Genomic DNA, 19,128 nt, shown 5'->3' with positions numbered 1-19,128 from the left:
TGACTGACATGCCTACACACATTAAACATAAATTTGTGTCAGAAAACAGATAAAGTGGGGAACCACACTTAAAACAGATGGAAGGCATAGAACATAAGAAAGTTTACAAACGAGGAGGCCTTTCGGCCCATCTTGCTCGTTTGGTTGTTAGTAGCTTGTTGATCCCAGAATCTCATCAAGCAGCTTCTTGAAGGAGCCAAGGGTGTCGGCTTCAACAACATTACTGGGGAGTTGGTTCCAGGCCCTCACAATTCTGTGTAAAAAAGTGCCTCCTATTTTCTGTTCTGAATGCCCCTTTATCTAATCTCCATTTGTGACCCCTGGTCCTTGTTTCAGGTCGAAAAAGTCAATCGACATTGTCAATACCTTTTAGAATTTTGAATGCTTGAATCAGATCGCCACATAGTCTTCTTTGTTCAAGACTGAATAGATTCAATTCTTTTAGCCTGTCTGCATACGGCATGCCTTTTAAACCTGGGATAATTCTGGTCGCTCTTCTTTGCACTCTTTCTAGAGCAGCAATATCCTTTTTGTAACGAGGTGACCAGAACTGAACACAATATTCTAGATGAGGTCTTACTAATGCATTGTAAAGAAGCAGAAAATGAAGAGGAAAAGAAGAAAAAAAAATCCTAACCCTATATTTTTTTTTTTAACAAAAAAAATAAAGCGAAACGCACGTTAGTCCTTACCCAAGCAAACGCAGGAGAAATTTGGACAACTTGACTTGGGTATGGGGGTTTTTATGGAGGAGGAGCACGTATTTGGCGCCAATGAGGATTATAAAAAGGATATCTGGGAAAGAGATCTGGTTGTTTCTCCTGACCCAAGCGACATGGAGAATGGGAGTTCACGTTGTGTGGAGTTCATCAGATGAGGTAAGAACTCCTGTTTTGGCATCCTTGCATTGGCTGCCTGTCAAATCTAGAACTGATTTTAAAATTCTCCTGATGACCTATATGGCCCTAAACAGATTGGCTCCATGCTATATAAAATATCTAGTACACAACTACATTCCTTTACGGAACTTGCGATCAATGGACTGATCTTTTAATTATTCCAAAAACAAGCTTATCTTCAAATGGTTGACAGAGCAGTCTGCAGTTAAGCACCATGAGTGTGGAATGCTCTTTCTGGGGTGATCAAGGACTCTGAAACTTTATACACTAACATTTCCTAATGTTTATGTCTCTAAATTGTAATGTCTGTGTGGCAATGTGCCCTGCCCCTGTGTGTATTTTTGTGATTTATGTTGTATGTTGCATGTGTTAATGTTGGTGTATAGAGATGGCTGCACGGGATATAAATGGTTGTGTGTAGTACAAGTTATTTAAAATGTATAATTGTATTTAGGCATGGGGATTGCACTTCACGTGCACTTGAAAGTATTTAATATGTGAGCACGGGGTTGCACATAATTTAGTTCACGTGCTGGGATTCAAGTGAATAATTAATTAGTAATTGAATCCCGGCACAACAGTATATATAGATGCACGTTTTACTCACTCAGGGTTGGGTGTTCGGTGAGTCGGGAACGGGAGAGAGAGGAGAAATAAAGTAAGAAATATCAATTGCTATTGCATGCTGGTAGGACCAGCACGATACTTGTTTGTTTATTTTTACTCACCGTGTTTGTTTGTCTGTTAGCCCATCGTTTGTTTAAGTGTTAGTCCGTTTTGTGTATTTATTTTGGTGTAAAGTGCCATGTCCTGTCTTCCGTTTTGTTCAATCTTTTTATTTTCTGTGTGTTAATAAAACACTGGAGCGCAGCAGCGTCTCAGATTCACTACCAACTACTGTCTGTCTGTGTACGCCTTTCTGGTCTGACGTAACCACTAAAGCCAGCTTGTCAGAGTCTGCTATGTATTTTATTGAACTGCACAGTGCTTTGTGATGTTTGTACATGAAAGGTGCTATATAAAAATGATTATTGCAGTGCCTAAATATATATATTCAGAAAAACAAATACTAAAGTAGTGTGTGTAAGGCAAGTACAGCCACTCCAAGTCATTCCTACATCAGAGGTCGCTGTCTGTAAGGGAGACTAAGGAAGCCAAAGATGACCCCAGAACAAAGAACATTCCATAAATGTTTTAGGTTTGATTAGGCAGTTGTGCAGCAGTATGTGAAGTGCTAGGAGGACTGGCTGTTTATGCAGTATTGGAGTAGACCCCCTGTGAGAGAGACAGAAAGGATCGATACTGTAAATCTCCCTCCCGATTAGAAAGGGCACTGCGTAAGGGGGAAGGTAAGCTGCCTCCTAGATCTGCCACCTTGGTGGTAGGTGGAAACCGGAAGGTGACCATATTAGGAGGGGCGCGGTAGCTGCAAGTACTCAGGACGATTCCATTGCAGTCAGCTGCGGGGCAGCGCTCTATTGGAGAAACCATGGCGACGCATTGACTGCAGGGAGGAGTTTGCTGGGTACAAGGGGAAGCAGCTACGTCAATTCCTCCTCTTGCGCTGAGAAACTGAGCCACCAGCCGGAGCGTTGTATTTTTTGGATTACGTGTTGTTTGTTGTGTGTTTTCAGAGGCGGAGTAGGAGTGCGGAACTGCAGCCACGGAGCCAGTTCCAGATCACAGAGCACTACCTTCCCTTCACCAACATCAGCACACCCCGTGTGGCTTACAGAGCACTTTCATGCACAGGACACTCAGGATTTCATTGTGGACACTTTGTTTCTTTTTGTATTTTTGTTTGTCAGCCAGCTGTGTCCCCCCCCCCCCCCCCGGTAAAGGGGACGTTTATTTTATTTTTTATTTCAGGACTGTTATTTATTCACACACCACTCGCATCCATCACACCCCCCCACCAACAATTTAGATTATTTTAGATTCCATTATAAACCTCCTTCATACCTAAAGCTTTCAGGTGTTTGTCATACAGCATTATACAATGAGTAGAATTTTGACTCTACTCATTTTTAATAATACACAACTTCAAAAACATTGTTTTTCTTAAGAAGTTTTATTTGTCATAGGTTTCAGACACTGGTAAATAAAATCATAGCAGCAATTTCAGCCTGGAGGCAAGCTCCACAATCTTTGTCTGTTTTTTTTTTTTAACAAAAGCGCAGTGGCAATTGAAATCAAGCGAAACAAAACTAATGTTATACCAAAACTCAACATAAAACCAGTCAAAAGTTCATACGTAATTCACTGATTTTGTGAGAGGCCTTCCTTATTTGTCCAAGTTAATTTCATTATTCTTAAAACATTAAATGCACACTTATTACTACTCTAATACCTTAAAGGAAAATAACATTTATGCAGTCCTTACAATAGACTTGCCTGTTCTTTATAGTACAGTTGAAATACAACCAAATTAGTTCATGAATTTAAAAGACAAGAAAAAAATATTTAAAAAAATGTTGCGTTACACCTCAGCAAATACACAAATGACATGCATCATGGCTTTTGCTTAAAACATTAATTATTAGGAATAAGAACAAATTCCCCATCCGAGGGGCTGGATAAAAACTTTTAAACTTAAAACATCATCTTTTGGCTTAGGTTATCAATCATGGAGATTTGTTTTACAATGATGCTGGCCTAGATTTAATAAATCAAAAATGAGTTTTGTACAGTTATATATTAGACCAACCAAAATGTGTTTAAAATATATCTTAGTAGAGACCATCTTGCCTCATCAGTCTTGATTCCATTTTTGTGCTGATCTTCCCTGAGTCATGTGCTTGTTTACAAGGCTGCCTGAAAAAAATTAAATCCTTACTGTGCCTCAATAGTATGTATAAAATAGTTTTATGCTAATCATAACCAATAGTTTATTTTATTTCATTGACAGGAAATTTTTTTTTTTTTCTTGTCAATTACACAATAAAATATAAAAAATTTACTAAATATGAAACTAGGCAGGGAAACATTTAATTAAATGCATACATGTTTAAAGAGACTGAAGCCAGCTACACAAATCAGTAATTTGTTAGCATCTTCTAATTTTCCAGTTTAAAATGAAGGAATTACAAGACTAGTTATTTATATACCCCAAAATTATGTTTCCCAAAAGAAAAAGTCTACAAATAAAACTGGTATCCAACATGCAATAAAAAAAAGACTACAAACCTGTCTGAGGGCTTAAGAACACTTTTTGCTTCTGCAGAGATGTACCCTGAAGATACAAAATAAGAACATATTGATATGGGGACCCAATCATTAATCACGTAGATCCCACAAATCTATCACCATTTGTAAAAACCGACATGTAAATTCCAATGAAATTAGGTAAAAGAAAGACCTAATAATTACACACTCTGGCACAGTGGGTGATCTACTATAGTGCCAGACAACTTGTCAGAATTCTGCATTTCAGTTTGTGACCCAAAAAAAAATCCCACAACAGAATTAGTGCAGCTCACAATTCTTCCTCGTCTTCCCTACAGTAGTGCAGTTAACAACCAGGGGTTCCACAGTTTAGATATGTAATCGGACCATAATTTGCCAGTGTATTCAGTGCAGTTTGAATCAGACCCTAAGAGTTTTACCCAGAATATGTTGCATTTGTACAACATGGCATATTTGAATTTTTGCTTTATTCATTTTTTAGCTTAATTCAGGACACATACTGTACCAATAATGCAATTAAAGACATTACAGTAGTTACCTGATTCACTTTTGAATTCTTTAAATTACTTGGAGCAGATGGCGATGTAGAAAATGAAATACTGCCAGGTTTAGAAACACCTGTAATTAGAAAAAGGCATACAATTAAATCAGTCATATACCTGTATATGTACAAAATTACCTACCAGTACATTTAAAACCCTGTAGTCCAGCGGTGTCAAACTCCGTTCCTGGAGGGCCGCAGTGTCTTCTGGCTTTCGTTCCACCTGAGCTCTCAATTACGTAATTGGTCTAATTATTTGATTAAATGGACAAATGTAACACCTTCACACCACAAAATGTTTTATAGGTAGTGTACCTTGAATCAAGTGTATTTTTAAAATAATCAACTGCAAAATAAATTTAAAAAATAGTAAATATGTCAAATTGAACAAATAATTAGAGCAATTCTGTTAATTGAGAGCTTAGGTTGAAATGAAAACCAGAAGACCCCGAGGCCTCGATGACTGGAGTTTGACACCCCTGCTCTAGTCATTAGTGACAATGCCAGATCTAAATTTACCAATATAATAGTGCATTTCTACAAAGATATTAAAAGGAAAATGAAATTAACACAAGTAAAACCTTTTATGGTCAGCTCTCTCAAATTACTGCACTGGCGCCATAGGGAGAACTTTACAAATAGCAGCCTATGTATTAAATTTCATGATCACAATTACTCAGTTTTATAGACACTATAAATTTAAACACTATAATTAGATCAGTCTTCAAATGACCATAATTTTGTGCTTTAACAACTATTCAAACATTTTGTCATGATGTACTGTATAACCATCTCCACAGGTACTATATATTGGCAGGTTGTGTTGCTTTTACAACCCTGCTTTAACAGCCCACTGCAAATTTGCAAATGTGTTTTTTTCCAGGACTTCCTAGATGTGGTCCTCAAGAAGACCCTTATTCAATGCTGAACCTGCATTACACATTTATTCTGTCCAAGTACACTGCATTTTGACTTTCACGCTTGAAAACATCCATCAGTCTTTCTCCACATTACAACACACCGGTCAATGTACCACTCATCCTGGACATTGGTCTGCATTACCAAAAACTGTCAGGGTGCATGAGTTTGAGCTATAGAAATACAATTCTCAATAAGAATCAAGACTAAGCTTTCCAAATGAGAAGGCTGCAGTTGGAGTAACTTTCTGATGCAGGCGCTCTTGGAGCAACACTGCCACCAGCTTATTATGATCACTGTTGTGTATCCAGTATTTATGTGAAGGATTGCCAGCTGGGTAAGTGTTATAATACAATGAAACTTGTACTGTAATCCCCTGAACATTCTGCTAAAAGGTGGTACCTGCAGAACCCTTGTACTGAGGGCATTCCTTTTTAATGTGGCCTTCAGATCCGCAGATGAAGCAGCGCTTCTCTCTCAACTCGCGGTCCTCCTGCTTACTCCACTTCTCAGCCCACTGCCGAGGAGTTCTGTCCCTCCCCGTCTCATAGGTCAGCTGCTCCTGCCTCGTTTTCTGAGGTGAGCTCCCCATGTTTGACATGTCTCGGTCTTCAAGGTTTCGCCTTTGATACCTATCATCATCATAACCCCGATCTCTCTTTCTTAATCTGTTGACATAATTGAAATTCCCCCAGCTTTTAAATTTAAAACATCATGAAATATAATTGTTTTAAATCTCACAATGACACCGATCAACAACACATGCAGTATGGACTGTGGTGGCATCTAGTGGTGAAATAGTGATGTTAAAATATACAGTGCTTAATCTTTCTGAATTACCGAACATAGAAATCATTTTTACTAGGTATATATAAACATCCTTTCTAGCTTTTGATAGGATTACACTGTTAGAATCTGTCAAAAATCAGTTCATATGAACACATTTAGCATTTCCACAGGAGAAAGAATTCACCACTGGGTGAAAAGGTGTGGTTGCATCACTTAAATTATGCAGCTATGAAAATACATACTTCCTACGCAAAGGACAGTCTTTCATAAAGTGTCCAATCTTTCCACAGATTCGACAGCATCTATCATTTGGGGCCAGTTCACCCTCTGTCAGCACTTCAGGGTCAAAGAAATATTCCTGAAAACAAGTATTACATGTCACTGAGGGTCAAAGGGTTGCAGAGAGTTAGTTTTTTGGGGATTTTAGCAGGTCGGTCATGAGTGAGATATTTAAAGAAAAACAACAAAAAAAAAACAACACTATTACATGTGTGTTGTTAACATCAGGGGTCACTGCCACAGAGGACTAATAAAGTTCCAGGCTGCAATTCAACAAGACCAACTGAAAAGTTAGTTTTGTTAATTGTGTTTGGGGGTGGGGTTTAAAAGGAGCAGTGAAAAATATACTGGCGGTGCAAGCACTTAATTTAAATGAAAGCATACCATTTTCGTTGGGTATTCGCTTGGAAAGACTTTGACTGGTGTACCAAAGACTCTTCTGCCATTGATGAATGCTTTCATGATGAAATTTGTCACTATAATAGAGATAAATACATGTAAAAATGAGGGATGTAACAGTTATGAAGTTACCAAACCAAAACCGTCATTTTCATAAAATTCCAAACCAAATGATACCGACAAACGATAAAACCAAACCTAAACTGGCATTTCTGTATAATGAAAAACCGCTGGCAATCTCGGAACTAAGCTGGCAACTCAAGAGTTGATAAACTGAACTGATCATAACCGACTTTCATCCATATATATATATATATATATATATATATATATATATATATATGGATGCATTAGGCTGCATTCACACTGGGTCTGTTTCAAATGGACAGTCTGGTTCATTGAGTTTATAATAATGTATCAACTTGTTGTTCACACTTATCAAAACAAATGAACAGATTTATTTTGGATGCGAGCTAAAGGTTGTTTTTTTTGGACCTTTTCCATTCTTTCAGGACCAAGTTTATTTATGTTCACTGCGCAGTTTGCAAGTGCACTCGGTTAGTTTAGCTATGGTCTGTGAACCGGATGTTTACAGTAGCCTACAAGGCATCCTGTATTGTATTGCTCCAGTTTTTAATAGCATGTTTTACATTCTTACATGTTGCTGTTGACGAAAGCATGGAAACTGGGGGGAACACTTCATTAATTTAATTAATACATTTGTTTAATGCCTACAACAGGAAAATAGTGCCGTATTCAGTTATGCAATACTGCACTATTCTCCGGCAGTAGGAATTATACAAAGGAATTTGAGAAGACTGAATATTTTATATTATAGTTTAGTCCAGTTCAGCTTGGATTTTGGTGTCTGACCAAATTTCTATCAGAGTAGTTTAGGGTTACCAGATTCCCATAGTGAAAACATGGTACTTTTTTTTTTCTTCTTTTAATTCACTGATGCCGTAGAAACTCAAACGTCTGCTGGCAAATATTGTAAATAAACGCTGGGTCTCTCTTATTGCCATTGAAGCTGAGGAAGATGAGGAGGAGCTTGAGTGTAATGAACTGCTAATAAGTGACAGCGATGAAAGCGACTCTCAGGATTAATAAATAATAATAGAAAACGTAATTTAAGGTAGACCTACATGTAATGCACATTTGTTTAATGCATTATTACGTTATTAAAAGTTTTGATAATTTTAAGTGTGCTGAAAGTAGGCCAGATACAAACCTCTTTGTGTATTTAACGTGTTTTGTTGAATTAACATTGTACGAGTTTGAGATTAAACAATACATTATTTTTGATAATGATACTTACTGCTTTTATTGTTCATCTTTAAAAACATTTTAGAAGTTTGTATTATTATTATTACTATATTATTATTATTATTATGCTGTAAGAGTAGCCTACACGCCTGTGTTCTGATATCTACAGGGATGTCTTTGTGGATTTAACTATTAATAATAATAATAATAATAATAATAATAATAATAATAATAATAATAATAATAATAGTAGATCTAATTCCGTTTTTAAAACACAAATTTGTACTTCTGCTTGTTCATTTTCCAACGTTTTGCATACCTTATCCTTGTTAACCAGTGCATCTAAAAAGACTAATAATACTTTCGCTTTATACTTGAGCGTGTACAATACAGTGTAATTTTGTAATAAAACAAAACTGTTACTTAGTTCCCACTGACACACAACCTTTTAGCAAAGTTGCTGGAATGTTTAAATTGAGTTATGATGTTGCTAAAGTTGTGTGTTAGCGGATTCTCAATGACCGCATGAAGCATGTGCAGCTAGTGATCTAATTTAAACGGTGGTCTGAAATACAAAAAATTTTTAAAAAATGGGCGTATCTCATGAATACAGATAGCCCCGACACCACATAGATAACACAGACATAAACAAACAAGATAGCTGCTTCTGCATCCAGCGCTCAAAGAACACCACAGACATTTGCAGAGCTTTTTTTAGATGTTATAGTAATAAAATAATGACTTGGATCGCATTATTGAGGAGTTTGGTGATAAAACGAGTGATCAGGAGATGATTTATCGGTATGTACTATTATTAAGAGGTATGTGAAAAATATAGCAAACAAGGGGTGGGGCGGGGCTGGAGATGCAGTACTGAGTGTCCTGTTGATATGCAGAGCCTTTTAAACCTGTTTTACGGTGAAAAAAAAAACACTTTTAAACAGCGAGTCTAAAATAAACTGCGTGTGTGAAAATAAATTGGACCTGACGCGCCTGAGACGCGCTGAATAAATGGACCGCAAAGGGTTAAAGGGGAAACACCCATTTGTAATGGTTGATATTCCCTACTTGAAAGGGAAGCACATTAGTAGGTGAAAAACGTAAGAATAAAAGTAGCTACATTTAAAAAATATATGAAACAAGTGACATTTTCTGTCCACTAAAATAAATGGCTTTACATAACCTCTAAGTAAGAAATTGGGAGTGTCCAGTGTGAAAACACAACACGAAATAATACGTTAACGTAGCACTAAAACATTAAATTCTTCAATACAAAATGCCTGTTACAAGCTCTTGCAGTGTCTAAAATGTGTTTTAAATAATCCAAAATATGGAGTGTAGCGTAACAGGAAAGCGTAATCAATCAGACTGCGGAGTCTGTATCCTCGGATTTGAAACCGCCAAACTCCACGTCTTCGTCACCTGAACCCTCATTATTGATGATGCAAGTAATTGTCTGAATCATTAATACACAGAGCAACTTCATGTAAGTCATGATATTTCCACTCAGGCATTACTTGCACATGGTTATTAAAAAACAGAAATGAATGGTGAAAATGTTACTTTCAGTTAAAAGTTGGGGGGGGGGGGGGGGGGGGGGCATCTTTCAAACCAGGGCATTGACTTGGCAGAATCCAGTAATATGGTATTATTAGCAAAAAGAAGACATTGAGCAAAAATACATTTGTTTATTCCATTTCACTAGTTGCAGAAATTCTTATAGGGTCTCATTGATTAAATACCGAGTTCAATTGCTAACAGCTCTTGCATGCTTTTCAGGAAGTCTGTATGTTTCAATATTATTAGTTTTAGTGGCGTCTTCTCCTGCTTTCACCTCGGCTGTGCTCTGCAACATACACAAGGGAATTATGCGTGCAACATGTGTGCTCCTGTGTTCGCTGCACGTTCAAATTCAACGCATCCTCTTCATGAGCCTCAATAATATGTAAATAAGTGCGCATTATACTAAGGAAACTACAGTATATACAAATAAAAATGTCAAAATGCTTACTCTTTCTGGACAATCCTGCTCCAAGATTGTGGTTCAAGTCAAAGGGATCTATAATAAAAGTTACAATTCAGTGAATATGCAATTGATAAGGTTATGGTTGAGAACCCAAACAGTGCATTCAATTTTTGAAGGTAATCAAACTATTGTATTTGTGAATGCATTTCAGTTCTATTAAAACAAAGCATACAATAAAAATACTATCATTTTTTTTTTCTTGTTCACCAGTAATAACCGCCACTGAAACCGCTGTCCTGTCTGTCACCAACTCACTAAAGTCTGCCCAAGCTGCCTCTCTCTCCTCTGTCCTAATTCTCCTTGACCTCTCTTCTGCCTTTGACACTGTTGATCACTCTATTCTACTATCATCTCTCACTGACCTGGGGATCTCTGGCACTGCTCTGGCCTGGTTCTCCTTCTACCTCTCCAACCGCACTTACCAGGTAACCTGGCATGGAGCAACCTCCACACCTCGCCCTCTCTTAACAGGAGTCCCCCAAGGGTCAGTCTTGGGTCCTCTCCTGTTCTCTCTCTACACCCGCTCCCTGGGCCCCCTCATCGCATCCTATGGTTTCTCATACCATTTCTATGCTGATGATGCTCAGATTTTCCTCTCCTTCCCCACCTCTTACTCCACCACCCCCTCCCGTATCTCTACCTGTCTGTCTGCTATTTCCTCCTGGATGCACTCGCATCACCTCAAACTCAACCTCTCTAAATCTGACCTCCGTTCCTCTGGAATCTACCACACTCTCTCCCTCTTCCTCCGCGAAGAACCTTGGAGTCACCCTGGACCCCTGCCTCTCTTATTCCCAGCACATCTCCACTCTGGCACGCACTTGCCGATTCTTCCTGAGCAACATCCGAAGAATCCGACCCTTCCTCACCAACTACGCCACCCAGCTCCTGGTCTAGGCCTTGGTACTCTCCCGCCTAGACAACTGCAACTCCCTCCCGACTGGCCTCCCTGCGTCCGCCACCCGTCCGCTCCACCTCATCCAGAACTCCGCTGCCGGCCTGGTGTTCTCTCTGCCTCGCTTCTCCCAAGCAACTCCACTACTCCGCTCACTCCACTGGCTCCCGATCACCGCTCGCATCCAGTTCAAGACTCTTCTACTAGCCTACAGATGCCTTGACCAGACTGCACCCAGCTCCCTACACCCCCACTCGACACCTCTGCTCCGCCTGCACTAGAAGACTGGCTCTACCTCCTCTACGCTCCCCTGCCTCCAGAGTCCGCTCCTTCTCCACCCTCGCTCCGCAGTGGTGGAATGACCTTCCTACAGATGTCAGGACTGCCCAGACCCTGACCACATTCCGGCACCTCCTTAAGACTCAACTCTTCAGACAGCACCTGTAGAACTCCTCTGTTTTTCCCCTGGGACATTTATCACCCTTCCTTAAAGGCGCTTTACTTGCTCTTCTCTGCCCCCTATTTTACTGCATTTAATCCTGTACTTCAGAGTACTGTAATCTGCCAAGTGTTTAATCTGTAGTATTTTGTGTAATAGTCATCCTGAAAACACATTTTTTTCCATAACAGATCAAAGCAATTTCTTATGCATTAGCCTTAAAATGCAAGACTCTATTTGCTGAAACCTCTCAACCTGCCTACACAAAACACAACACAAACTGCAGCAGCACACATTTTCCTTTAAACCCTACCTTCGATAACAATGTACTTTGATGTCCACTGTTTCTTGAAGGTCGTGAGCAGTTTCTTTCTCCTGATACTAATGACGTGCTCTTTGAAGTCAAACTCCTCGGTATAGAACTGAAGCATTCCCAGCCACAGCTCTCCCACTGATTCAGTATTTTTTCCAAACTGGGGCCACCTGTTTGACTGCATATTACAATAATCAAAAGAAAACAGTTAATATTGATAAAGCAAGTTTTACCCAATTTTAGGTATTTTAACTACACTGCACCGAATGATGTTCAACATACTTCCTCCTTCCTCAAAAACAATGAAATGTCATAAACCCTGAACTTACCAGGTTTGAAAGATCATCAAAGAAGTACACATTCCAACCATCAACGATCTCCTCAGGTTTTCCGGGACCATCATAAATCTTAAAAAAAACAACATATATATATATATATATATATATATATATATATATATATATATATATATATATATATATATATATATATATATATATACACACACACACACAGATGAAGGCTATATTTGCCATTAAAAAAAAGCATAATACCACAGTAGTGATGTCAAAAAGTGATAATTCCTCTAGAGGAAAATATACTTGAACTTTGGCCCATTCGACTCTGAGACCATCACTTTCAATTCAGAAGCAAAATGTCTTGTTTTCAATCACTCGACAACACCCACAGTACAGAAATGTTCATTAATGAGCAACAAAATGAGAATACATTAAAAAAAATTAATAAACAAACAAACAAATAGTTAATGGTTAACAAATCTAAAATTGTGTATAAAGTAATACCTCTTGAAGCACTGGGATGACTGGCTGTTTTCTCTGTTGCAGAAAGTAGAGCACCATTAGCGTGTAAGCATAAGAGGACAAACTGCCCCTCGAAGCATCTCCAATATCACACACCTGTAAAAAAGAAACAAGTAAAACATTTACGTTTTAATTATACACACACACACACACACTTAAAACTGCCTAGTATTCCTGAAGTAGTTATTTAAATGTGACATTGAATAAAGCAATTTTCACCCAAATGGCTTAACACTAGAACTGCCACGGTAGTCACTTTGACGGTTTTCAATTACTCTGCGTGTGTTTAAGATCTGCTGTTGTCTGTTCTTGTCTGTATTAAATACCCTGGCTGTCAATGTGTTAGGCTGATGTAAACAGGCTTAGGAAAAGGGATGAATGTTACCAATACATTTTTTTTTTAAATTTCACTGTAATTAGCAAAACAGTTGAAGAAAAAAAAAAAAAAAAAACAGCCTGGCTGGAACAGTAAACAAAGCAAGAAGACAGTTTCCACCATCTGTGCAAAACGTAGTACTCCCTGAAAGCAAATCACCGGTGTCCAGTTGCTGTATTTTACAATGTACTGGACATGGCAGCCATCAATTTCTTTGTTTTGTACAATGAATACACCGGGGAAAATATCAGTAGGAGAGATCTCTTATGATGCTAGCCACGAAGCTTTGGCAGAAACATTTCGATCAGAAAACTGCAAAGCGGCAGGAAACGCAGCTCAACCTGGATTCAGTGCGCACCAAGTGACACACGCAACAGAAAACAAATGACAGGTAACTAAATGCAGTAAAAATAAAACTTCTGATATCTGTGCCCAGTGTGAGCAGTATGTGGTAAAAGCACACAAGTTGATAAGCGTTACATCTGTGTGGATTGTGCTAATATGGGGGCTACTCTGAAGTATGGTTTCCCTGAATGCGCATTCCCGTTACACAATGAGAACCGATTTATGTTATTTATTAACAATTATTTTTATTTTACAATTATTTATGTAGGCCTACATATAACCAGTTTACAGCTGGTTACACAATATTTTGAAATGTTTATTATATTATAGTTTTTTTCATTTTTTCAAGTCGTGCTAGGCAGTAGGGTAATGTGAAAAAAAAGCCTTATGTTATTTTTATAAATAATGACTTAGTTTTCACAATTTCGTATGTACATGTAGCAGTTTACACCTGTTTACACAATATCATCTTTTGAAATGTTTATTTTATTAGAGTTTTTCATTTTTTCACGTCATGCATTACATGCGCTAATTTTGAAAATAAAGCCTTTTACGTTTATTTTTAAATTTAAATACGGTGTTTCTGTTATGAAAATGTTAGATATGATGTTCATAAATACAACTTTTCAGTGGTATCTGACAGTTTGTGTTTCATTTTTATATCTAAGCTGTTTAAAATGTACCTGTCAAAATGACTACTGCTGGCGGTTCTAGGCATAAACCTGGTGGTGGTTCTAGTGTTAGACAAATAGTCTTGTACAACTATTTCCATAAAGTTGCCTCCTGTTTAATGGGATTTAGTGTTTGCAGATTACACTCTTTCACCAGAACAGGTAGTCTGGGAATAAAAATACATCTAGTCCACAACTCTTACCTTTGAAAAAACCTTCATGGTGTAGCACAGGTATTTCACTCTCGGATCAATACTGGCATAAGCAGCAAGCAGTCTTGTGTTATGGAGAGCCTTATTTGAACAAAATAGAAAAGGAATTTCTCAGCTTTATTTCAATTAAGCATTTATAATATATGAAATAATCTGCCTTTGAAGCTAGGACCCCTTTTCTGAAAAATGTATACAATACAAAAAATTAAAAAATCATGTGTACACAGTACAAGAAAACATTTAATAATACAAAAAAGTTCTTACCAGAGTATTGTACAAACTAATGTCTCCCTCCAAACCAGTCCTCATGTGGACAAATTTTACAATGGGCACTTTAGCTGTTGTAATAGGCAGAATGTTCCGTAGACCTACAAGATACATACAAAAATAAGGGTTACCTTTAACACAGACATTTAAACAGTTCACAATAGATTTCCTAGCCATATATTCACATTTAAAACTCCATACCTGGATGCTTTCTGAGCACTTTGGCCAAATTCTCAATAATCCTTATGCAGTCCAGTCCCTATAACAAAGATATTGAAATAAACATTATACAAACTGGTCTAGTAACATCACTTCCTAAACACTTTTATTTTAAAAAGAAAACTCATGGCTGAATATAGGACTGTAGCAGAGTATATACAGTGCCTATAGTAGGTATTCACCCCCCTTGGACGTTTTCACAGTTTGTTGTGTTACAACCTGAAATCTTGATGCATTTAAATGGGATTTTTTTTCCTTTGTTTTACACAACCTACTCAACACTTTCAATGTGTGAAAAAATGGGAGAGTGAAAAAACAAATCAATTAAAAATAAAAACCTGAAAAGTCTTCATTAGATCAGTATTTACCCCCTTTGCTATGACACTCATAAATAAGCTCAGATGCAAACAATTACGTTCAGAATTCACACAATAAGTTAAATGGAGTCCATCTGTGAGCAATAATAGTGGTTCATATTGTTTTTAGATTAAATACACCTGTCTCTGTAAGGTCCCACAGTTGGGTAGTGCATTCAAAGCAATGATACTACCATGAACACCAAGGAGCTTTCAAAACAACTCCGGGATAAAGTTGTGGAAAGGCACAGATCAGGGGAGGGGTATAAAAAGATTTCAGAGGCATTGAATATCCCTAGGAGCACAGTCAAGTTGATCATTAAGAAGTGGAAGGTATACGGCACCACCCGGAATCTGCTTAGAGCAGGCCGTCCTCCCAAACTGAGCGGCCAGGTAAGAAGGGCATTGGTCAGAGAAGCCAGCAAGAGGCCAATGACAACTCTGAAAGACCTACAGCGTTCCATGGCAGAGATGAAAAAAACTGTCCATGTGTCAACAATAGCTCAGGTACTCCACAAATCTGGCCTGTATGGAAGCCCATGTAAAATCCTGCTTGGAATTTGCAAAAAGGCAAGTGGGGGAAACTGAAAAGATGTGGCAAAAGACTCTGTGGTCCGATGAAACAAAAATTGAACTATTTGGCCTAAATGCAAAGCGTTATGTCTGGCGCAAACCCAACACAGCACATCACCCAGGTAACACCATCCCTACTGTGAAGCATGGTGGTGGCAGCATCATGCTATGGGGATGCTTTTTATCGGCAGGGCCTGGGAAGCTTGTCAGGGTAGAAGGCAAAATGGATGGAGCTAAATACAGGCAAATCCTTGAGGAAAACTTGCTTCAGTCTGCAAAAGACCTAAGACTGGAACAGAGATTCACCTTTCAGCAGGACAATGAACCCAAGCTCAAAGCCAAAGAGATATTGGAGTGGCTTAAAAACAAGAAAGTGAATGTCCTAGAGTGGCCCAGTCAAAGCACAGACTTGAATCTGATTGAGAATCTGTGACAAAGCTTGAAGATTGCTGTCCACCAACGATCCCCATCCAACTTGACAGAGCTTGAACAATTCTGCCAAGAAGAATGGGCGAATATTACACAATCCAAATGTGCAAACCTGGTAGAGACTTACCCCAAAAGACTCACAGCTGTAATTGCTGCTAAAGGTGGTTCTACCAATTATTGACTTAGGGAGGTGAATACTTATCTAACCAAGACATTTCAGTTTTTTTTATTTTTCATTAACTGTTTCACAATAAAAATTCTCTTTCCTCTTCAAAGTGTTGAGTAGGTTGTGTAAATCAAAGAAAACAAAATCCCATTTAAATGCATCAAGATTTCAGATTGTAACACAAACTGAAAATGTCCAAGGGGGGGGTGAATACTTACTATAGGCACTGTATAACGGCAGCAGCATGTGTCCACTTTTCTGTCTGATCCTAACATTTAAAAAGAGTGCTTTCCATGCAATGAAGCACCACAATCACGTTACAAAATACTGATTAGTACATTTGCATTCACAAGGACTTCCAATTAAGCATCAAAAAATAAAGCTTTATAAAATAATTGGAAAAACCATAGCTTTGACAGCTTCATCCCATTTGATAACTTAAAACAAGTGTTTCTAGTATTGTGTACAGGGGGTCGGTCAAGTGGCTTCCTTTTTTTGCACAACTGTGTAGAAGTTATCATACAAGCCTACAGAGGTCAGACAAGTATACTGTATATTTAAAAAAGATGTAGCAGCTGATCTGGATCATCAACATTACCTCTGCGGTCTCCTTTCCTTCAAACGTCATGCAAACGTCAAGATCACTCTGTTTGAACCCAAATCCATTTTTGGAAGAACCAAAGAGGCTCAGTTTAGCTCCTTTAACAAAAAGCAGAAGGCAGCACAAGTTAATGAGAGTTATACAATACCTCTCCACCAGAGCATGTGAGCAGAGCAGTCTAAAATCCAGCTCATTGCTCAATCATACTTGAATCCGCTCAGCTCCACAGCATTTAATTCCACAGTTCGCTCAACTCACGCTCTGATACTTTTAAATCCCCGTCTCAGGCTAATTACCTGGCTTGGGTGGCCTTTCAAAAATGATATCTCGCTCTCAATTGATTGTGGAGTCTCTCACACTTCTCTCTACCTCTCCCGTTTGTTTTTTTTTTTAACCTGGATTATTACATGTTTAATTGTGTGTCACTGAGGGGAGGGGGGGAGGGGTGTCATTGTCAGTAAATTTCAGTAATCAAGGGAGGGACTCACTCGCTCTCTATGTGACACTAACACAGTGTCACACACAGAGCGTGATGCCCGTTTACTGATTACTGAAATTTATTATCTAAAATGTAAAACTAATACAGTAATTAAAGACAAGATTGGGAGCGAGAAAATATCCCAAACCCACTCCACAATTTCCTGAGCAGTGCATGTGTTGTGCCAAATAAAGTAAATTCAACTTCCCTGCTCTGCCCACATGCTCTGCTCCCCACCACCATCTTCATTATGCAGCAATACAAGTCAAATGGCTAGAATATGCATTTATATATTTACACACACATGTACATATATATATATATATATATATATATAAACACATTATACGCACATATATACAGTGGTTTGCAGAAGTATTCACCCCCTACCAATAATGTCACATTTTGTTGAAAAACTAATTTGTTTATTCAAAGCTGTAGTGGTTAAACTGAACACTTATATGAGGAGGAGGTTAAATGTTAGCAAAACTTGCAAAGAAAATGTACAAAATGAAATTTACTGGTTGCAGAAGTATTCAGCCCCTTAAGTCAGTACTTGGTAGAAGCAGCTTTTGCAGCAATTACTGCTACGAGTCTTTGTGGATAGGTCTCTACTAGCTTTGCACAGTATGATGGTGAAATTTTTGCCCATTCTTCAAGTGAAAATTGCTCCAGTTCTGAGAAGTTTGTTGGGGATCGTCGATGGACTGCAATCTTCAAGTCTCGCCATAGATTTTCAATTGGATTCAAGTCAGGACTTTGACTGGGCCACTCAAGAAAATTAATTCTCTTCTTGTTCAACCACTCCAGTGGATGGTGTTGACTGGGCGATGTGCAATGTTGGGCTTGCGCCAGACGTAACGCTTGGAATTTAGACCAAAAAATAAAATTTTTGTCTTGTCTGACCACAAAACCTTTTTCCACATGTCTGCAGTATCATCTACATGCTTTTTCGCAAACTCCATACGTGCTTTAACCCTTTGCGGTCCATTTATTAATCGCGCGTCAGGCACGCCAGGTCTAATTAATTCACACGCGCAGTTAATTTTATACGCGCTGTTTAAAAGTTTTTTTTTTCACAGTCAAACGGGTTTAAATGGCCCTGCATATCAACAAAGCACACACTAGGCATCTCCAGCCCCGCCCCAGCCTTTTGTTTGCTATAGCGTTCAGCTATGTAAGAAATAAATAATAATAATAATAATAGTCGTACATACCGATCGATCATCTCCAGATCACTCGTTTTATCACCAAACTCCTCAATAATGCGATCCAAGTCATTATTTTATTACTATAACATCTGAAAAAAGCTCTGCAAATGTCCATGATAGTCTCAGTGCGCTGACGCACTTAGCCAGCTTGTTTACTATGGACGCCCATTATCTGATACCTGATACCATGTATGACTATTCACGCCTTTTTTTTTTTCCCCCCCCGACTTGTCTCGGCTCCTGTCGCTCCCACTCGGCAATTGAATGGTTTTCTCGGCTTTTTCCAGAGAAAAAACGACTAAACACCCGTTTATTGCGTTGCTATAATGATGTCGGACCCAGTCCGACAAAGGACCTGTGAGGAATAATTGCAATGTCGGACCCAGTCCGACAATGGACCGCAAAGGGTTAAGATGAGGCTTTTTGAGTAATGGCTTCTTTCTTGCCACCTGT

The 19,128-nt window shown here is 38.4% G+C and overlaps 1 protein-coding gene across 2 annotated transcripts in view; it reads right to left on the bottom strand.

Annotated features, from left to right (window-relative positions):
• Positions 1–2,951: 2,951 nt before the first annotated feature.
• Positions 2,952–19,128, bottom strand: part of LOC117421257 (terminal uridylyltransferase 7-like) — a 38,892-nt gene continuing 22,715 nt past the window's right edge. The window contains exons 16-29 of one of the 2 annotated variants that reach the window (XM_059025219.1): positions 16,984–17,084; positions 14,844–14,901; positions 14,640–14,743; positions 14,367–14,456; positions 12,754–12,867; positions 12,280–12,357; positions 11,951–12,128; positions 10,289–10,336; positions 6,997–7,088; positions 6,576–6,691; positions 5,947–6,212; positions 4,624–4,703; positions 4,086–4,131; positions 2,952–3,713 (exon numbers count right to left, since the gene is read on the bottom strand). In XM_059025219.1, coding sequence (XP_058881202.1) covers positions 3,652–3,713; positions 4,086–4,131; positions 4,624–4,703; positions 5,947–6,212; positions 6,576–6,691; positions 6,997–7,088; positions 10,289–10,336; positions 11,951–12,128; positions 12,280–12,357; positions 12,754–12,867; positions 14,367–14,456; positions 14,640–14,743; positions 14,844–14,901; positions 16,984–17,084 — 1,433 coding nt within the window. In that variant the 3' untranslated portion in view covers positions 2,952–3,651. The remainder of the gene's footprint in view (positions 3,714–4,085; positions 4,132–4,623; positions 4,704–5,946; positions 6,213–6,575; positions 6,692–6,996; positions 7,089–10,288; positions 10,337–11,950; positions 12,129–12,279; positions 12,358–12,753; positions 12,868–14,366; positions 14,457–14,639; positions 14,744–14,843; positions 14,902–16,983; positions 17,085–19,128) is intronic. The other variant, XM_059025223.1, reaches the window with a different exon arrangement.

This window comes from Acipenser ruthenus, chromosome 1, assembly GCF_902713425.1.
Source record: "Acipenser ruthenus chromosome 1, fAciRut3.2 maternal haplotype, whole genome shotgun sequence".
NCBI classification, from domain to species: Eukaryota; Metazoa; Chordata; class Actinopteri; order Acipenseriformes; family Acipenseridae; genus Acipenser; species Acipenser ruthenus.
The sequence above is the reverse complement of the archived record's forward strand: the minus strand, read 5'-3'. Positions and strand labels throughout refer to the sequence as shown.